The 6,703-nt window shown below is 36.5% G+C and overlaps 1 protein-coding gene across 2 annotated transcripts in view; it reads left to right on the plus strand.

Moving 5' to 3' along the window:
- The window catches only part of LOC107717788 (rhomboid-related protein 1-like), a 36,639-nt gene that overhangs the window by 13,404 nt on the left and 16,532 nt on the right, over positions 1–6,703 (plus strand). For both annotated transcript variants that reach the window (XM_016524661.1, XM_016524650.1), the window contains 4 exons: positions 1,859–2,017; positions 3,992–4,216; positions 5,780–5,928; positions 6,133–6,245. In XM_016524661.1, coding sequence (XP_016380147.1) covers positions 1,859–2,017; positions 3,992–4,216; positions 5,780–5,928; positions 6,133–6,245 — 646 coding nt within the window. The remainder of the gene's footprint in view (positions 1–1,858; positions 2,018–3,991; positions 4,217–5,779; positions 5,929–6,132; positions 6,246–6,703) is intronic.

The raw sequence follows: 6,703 nt of genomic DNA on the forward strand, positions 1-6,703 counted from the left end.
CCTTCCTTCTGTTTTCTTCCTTCCCATTCCTTTCCTCTAATTTTCCTTCCTTCTTTCCTTATTTTAATTCCTTCTTTCTTTCTGTTCTTCCATTGTTTTCTTTTCCTTTCCTTTAATTTCCTCTAATTTCTTTCCCATTTTTTCTTTTCTTTCCTTCCTTCTCACACCTTTCCACCCTGTTCTTCCTTCTCTGTCCTTTCATTTGGTCATTTCCCTTTCCTTTCATTCTTTCCTTATTCCCTCCATTATTTCTTCCTTCCCTTTCCTTTAATTTCTGCTCATTTCCCTTCCTTTATTTCTTTTTTCCTCCCTTCAGTCCACCCATCTGTCTAGCCATCTTCCACCTCTAATTTTCCTTCCTTCCTTATTTCCTTTTCTTCCTTCCCTTTCTTTTCATTTCCTAGATTGCTTCCTTTCTTTTCATTTCCTTCCTTCCTATCTTGTTCCCTTTCTTCCTTTCCCTCTTTTACCCATATACCGCCTGAAATTTAAATGTAGCGTTCAGAAGTAATTCAGAGTAAACACAGACAGCAGAAATAACCGTATGTGTCCTCCTGGGTTTTCTTTGCTGTTTTGGATCTGTTAGGGAAGTGCTTCAGGCAGTTACACACAAACTCACACAGTAATGTGAAATACTTACAGAATCTTTGAGTGTGTGTGTGTGTGAGAGAATGTGTGTGTGTATGTGTGTGTGTGTGTGTGAGAGAATGTGTGTGTGTATGTGTGTGTGTGTGTGTGAGAGAATGTGTGTGTGTATGTGTGTGTGTGTGTGTGAGAGAATGTGTGTGTGTATGTGTGTGTGTGTGTGTGAGAGAATGTGTGTGTGTATGTGTGTGTGTGTGTGTGAGAGAATGTGTGTGTGTATGTGTGTGTGTGTGTGTGAGAGAATGTGTGTGTGTATGTGTGTGTGTGTGTGTGAGAGAATGTGTGTGTGTATGTGTGTGTGTGTGTGTGAGAGAATGTGTGTGTGTATGTGTGTGTGTGTGTGTGAGAGAATGTGTGTGTGTATGTGTGTGTGTGTGTGTGAGAGAATGTGTGTGTGTATGTGTGTGTGTGTGTGTGAGAGAATGTGTGTGTGTATGTGTGTGTGTGTGTGTGAGAGAATGTGTGTGTGTATGTGTGTGTGTGTGTGTGAGAGAATGTGTGTGTGTATGTGTGTGTGTGTGTGTGAGAGAATGTGTGTGTGTATGTGTGTGTGTGTGTGTGAGAGAATGTGTGTGTGTATGTGTGTGTGTGTGTGTGAGAGAATGTGTGTGTGTATGTGTGTGTGTGTGTGTGTGTGTGAGAGTGTGTGTGTGTATATGTGTGTGTGTGTGAGAGAGAATGTGTGTGTGTATGTGTGTGAGAGTGTGTGTGTGTGTGTGTGTGAGAGAGAGAGAGAGAGTGTGTGGCAGACGGATGAATTGTGCAGAATGACTATGTTTGAGTCACAACAACGTTGCTTGAACTAATCGCGTGTGTGTCTATGTTAATGGGGTCATATCATGGAAAACAGGATTTTTCTTGCTCAAACAGCTTGATGTGCTATAAAGATATCTTGCTGTTATTCTGTTGTAGAACATTCTGTAGGTTTATTCATCACAGATTCACTCATATACAGCAAAAAGATTCACTGCTCACCCACTGGGAGTCATTCCAGTTGCTCTTTAGCGTAATGTTGAATCATACTGTTTATCATTGCAATTTTCATCACGTGTTTGTAGAACAAATATACAAGCAAATGCAAAGCACATGTAGCATGTTACATTTATTTTGTGTGCTGTGTGTGTAATAAATGCATGTTTTTACTTAATGTTTACTGTATGTGAATGCATATAAACTAAACACTGGCTCGTTCTCTCTTTCTGTTGGTGTTCAGCTGGACCCAGAGCAGACTGGTTTTATAGCAGTGGAAAATTTCACCAGTCTAGCTGAGCACCATGAGTTACAGCTGGACCCCAGTAAACTGGAGATGCTGCTGGCGCTGGTAGAGAGCAACGAACACGGACACGTCTGCTACCAGGAACTCATAGAACTGGTGAGCCGCATACAGTTGACCTCCAGGATTTTATTTATACGTCCACTTTCGAGGAAGATTGCAGAAACTAGTCACTTCTACCTCTAAACAATGCGTTAAGTACGTGCTGACTACTCATGTCTAGTTACATGTCTTCAGTGCTAGTTACATATAACTCAATATGTGCTTAAACTGCATCCCAGTGCAGCTGCGTGACACCTGTAATGGCCAAATGTATGTGAAATTACATGAATATGACATCTGAGATGGTTTGCATTCATTTAGAGTCATGCAATAGTCACAAATATACTAGATATAGACAACTGTAACTAAATGTTCTGCTTTGTTTTCTGAGCCACACTAATGTTCAAAAGTGTGGGGTCAATAAGATTTTGTTCTTATGCTCGCCAAGGCTGCATTTATTTAATCAGAAATACAGTAAAAACAGTAATAGTATGAAATATAATTTCAATTTAAAATAACTGATTTCTATTTGAATATTTTTTAAAATGTAATTTATTTCTGTGATCAAATGGAAATAACAATAGATGTAGTGTTTTCTTTATGTTATAATGTTGTTTTGTGTGTTTGTGTGCATGCAACCCATATGGATCCCTTGATGCACAAATACTCAGTGTGACATTTGATTGTCATGTTATTTCTATGAGACATGGAGCAGATGAATGCTGTTAGTGTGTGTGTGTGTGTGTGTGTGTGTGTGTGTGTGTGTGAGACTATTATGAGGTCTGTTAAAGAGTCTATATACTGTACACAAAACCACACACAAATACACTAAAGAATGGTAGTCATTTTTAAATTCATATTAAAATACTAAAGTTAAATAATTAACTGTGAGTTATCATTTCATTTACGGTGAAAATTATATATATTTAAAAGACAGTACATGTCAATAATTAGTGAAATAATGTTTTAGCTATAAACATATATATAAAAATAATTAATTAATTAATTAAATATTAACAATTAAAAATTATAATTTTAAATGATATAAATGATATGTGTTTGTTTTAAATTATTTTGTATTTTTATATTTTAAATAATATTTATTAATTATATTCATATTTATATTAAAATTTATTATATTTATATCATTAATATAAATATATTATTATAGAAAATGTTTTATTTGCCACCTTATACTTTATATAAAGGAGTTTCGAGAAGTACTTGTGCGATTTATTACGTTTGATTATATATTATTTAAAAATTATATTTCTTCTTTTGTTGTTAGTTATGTGCATTACAGTACATTTTATGCTACTTAGTTTATAGCATTATTTTAGTGTTCTGTGTTTTGTCTTTGTTTGTATAACACTGCGCACATCTACCATATTTTCCGGAAAAAAATGGTCAGAAATCACATTATTGAAAAAAATATAAGTCGCATTGATGTAAAAAATTTACATAAAATGATATATTTCTAAAGATTATAAACAGTAATTCCTCTCACTTCACAACAAATCCTTTTTGAACAGGAATGAAAAATATAAGTATAAAACAAACTAAATTCATAACATTCATAACAAACATTTATTCTAAACTCCAAGTCTAAACAAATTTATTTAAAGTGAGACTGTGCGCTATGTGCGTTTTTTTTGTGTGCTTGACATTAATTGCATTATATCGCTTTGGAACATAAGTCGCAGCTCGTTTCAGGTGATAAAAAAAAACGTCTCTTATATTTTTGCTGGAAATGCCACATTGATGAACTGTAAATCATCGTGTGGTCGGTCTACTGTTGATGCATTTGTGTTATTATTTTTGTACTGAGCAGATTATTGTGGCTCAGATTTTGTTGGTGTATTAACATTATCATCATTTAATGATATATGGGTGGTTATGAACTGTGAAAAGGTTATAAAACACAGATGTACATATGTTAAATTACACAACTTCTCACTGTATCAACAGTTAATGAGATGTACATCTCTCTCTCTCTCTCTCTCTCTCTCTCTCTCTCTCTCTCTCTCTCTGCTGAACAGTAAACGTTCCAGTAGTTTCCGCCGAGCCATTGCAAATGGGCGTCGCACTCTGCAGCGAGAGATCCTGTTGGATGAGACGGGGCTGGGCGTGTACAAGCGCTTTGTGCGCTACGTGGCCTATGAGATTCTGCCATGCGAGACGGACCGCCGATGGTACTTCCATCAGAGCAGACTCTGCCCTCCTCCTGTGTTCATGACCATCATTACCATTATACAGGTACACCTCACTGAGCTCTGTACGACTCTTTGCTCTTTATGTTGCTTTATGGGTTCTTTAAAGGGGTCCTATTATGCTCTTTTACAAAGTCTTGATTTTGTTTTGGGGGTGTACTAGAACAGGCTCTCATACTAGGTTGTTCGAAAAACACATTATTTTTCACATATTTTAGGCGCCTGGTTGGGAAATGTCACTCCCCTTACCATAGCTGCCTGCCAGCTTCAGTGTAAATATTGCGTCAAAATCAAATCAATTTGAGCGCGATTTAAACTCGGATGATTGTAACCACTCTAAGTTCGTCTGTCTTGGGAAAGCTAGCGTGTCTCTGACATAGTGATAACACTCGTTGCCTTCTCTAGTGCAGCTCAACCAGGTCTCGTCCCATTCGTCGATATTTGTGATATCACAAATCCCGGAAAATATGCGTTGTAGTCCAAACGAGTCGTTCGTTGTAGTTTTTGAAAAGTGATTTCTGTTAAATAAAATATCTCCTTTTGAATTGGACTTTGATCTTTGTAACTTTGCAGATCTTTTTTATGCTCAAACAGCAACATTACAGACTAACTAAAGTTGAAAAAGTGAAAAAACATAAGACCCCTTTAAAACACCAGTAACTAGAGCGAACCATTCTTGGCAAAACTTTTTGGTTGTGGTTTTTTAACCCTATAAAGCCTACTGTATATTTGATACGCAAATTTCTAAGACCTCTAAATGATCAATATAATCAAAACTTTGCTTAAAAAACCTGTTGCACACAATCTGCTACATGCCTTCTGGCATCAGATTGATAGTTTATACTGAAACTTTTAGTATAACTGTACAAACGTCCATCTTCAGGTCGTGGTTCACGTGTCTTTTTGCTGTGAAATCTTTACTGATTTTTATAAAGTAAACAAGAATAACTTTTATATTGTTAGTAATCAACACTTACTGAACTGAAGCAACTTAAGTTTACTTGATTATCCATACATCATTTATGAAAAATCATCTTAAAATGTATCAAATATGATCCATCCGGCTTTTGAGGAACGTTTATTTGTTTATTTATCTCTCAGTCATCATTGTATTGCATTGCATTTTATGTTTTAAATGAAAACTGCAGAGCTTTGGTCATAAAACTAAGCATTAAAGTATAATCTTAAGACATTATTATGAGATTAAGAGTGACAACTGATATTTAAATGCATTTACTGTAAGTAGTCTGCTGTACTATTACAAATAATTCATTGATTTACATTACGAGCAGAATATCAGAATATCATCTTTCTTGCCAAATAAATCAGCATCTACACCAAATTGTATATTTTTGCTCAGTTTGGGCCTCTAAAACTGAGGTGAGCTCCATATTCTCACTTTATCTTGCTATGTGAGCCATAAAAGCCTGATGTATCAATTATGATTCTCAACAAAAACCACATATGCAGACTTTTTAGTATTGTTTTCTTGTTTATTTTGTCTAAAGGTTCAATAAACTCTTCCAATTCCAAACATTAGATGTTTCTGACTATTGTTTGATATGTCAGGCTTTACAGGGTTAAGACTGTGTTTGTGTTTGTGTTCCAGATCATAGTGTTTATGTGTTACGGCGTGATGCTCAATAAATGGGTGTTGCAAACCTACCAGCCGGATTTCATGAAGAGTCCGCTGGTGTATCATCCCGGACACCGCGCTCAAATCTGGAGGTTCTTCAGCTATATGTTCATGCATGTTGGGTAAGAACTTTGCGCAGTGATTGACAGGCCCGGATTAACAAGCTCCTCCTAAACCCTTGTTTAGATCACCAGTTATAAATAAGTGAGCATCAGCTGTAGTGCACTTGGTTAATTATGCAACTAGCAACTGTTCTTCGAATAAACTGTGTGCCTACATGTTTAGAAACTGAGTTTTACAAGCTGGATGTGTGTGTGTGTGTGCAGGTTAGAGCAGTTGGGTTTCAACGCTCTTCTCCAGCTGATGATTGGAGTTCCTCTGGAGATGGTTCATGGGATCCTGAGGATCAGTCTGCTGTATATGGCAGGAGTCGTCGCTGGTGAGTTAGTGCTTGTGTGTCCGCATACAGCTGGCCATCCTTGCACTGTGACAAGTTCACCAGGAGAATGTGCTCATATTTATGATGGACATGTCACCAGTGGTCAATGACCTAATCAATAATCTCTGAATTATACACACACACCCACACACCCACACATAAACACACACACAAACACACACACCCACACACACACACACACACACAACCACACCTCCCATCTCTCTCTCGTCACATACACACCAAAGCGGAGCCTGTGTGTAGTGTAATAGAATACATTTACATTTTAATGCTAGTTATCTTGCTCTTCTTATTATAAAACAGATATATATATTGTCCAATATCAGGGCTATTCCATTCCTAGAGGGACACGTCCATAAGAGTTTCACTCCAACTAATATATATATATATATATATCATCATTCTGACCTAAATGTAAATTCCTTAAAAAATTTTTT

This window comes from Sinocyclocheilus rhinocerous, unplaced genomic scaffold (assembly GCF_001515625.1).
Source record: "Sinocyclocheilus rhinocerous isolate Xijiao unplaced genomic scaffold, SAMN03320098_v1.1 scaffold1694, whole genome shotgun sequence".
Classification (NCBI taxonomy): Eukaryota; Metazoa; Chordata; class Actinopteri; order Cypriniformes; family Cyprinidae; genus Sinocyclocheilus; species Sinocyclocheilus rhinocerous.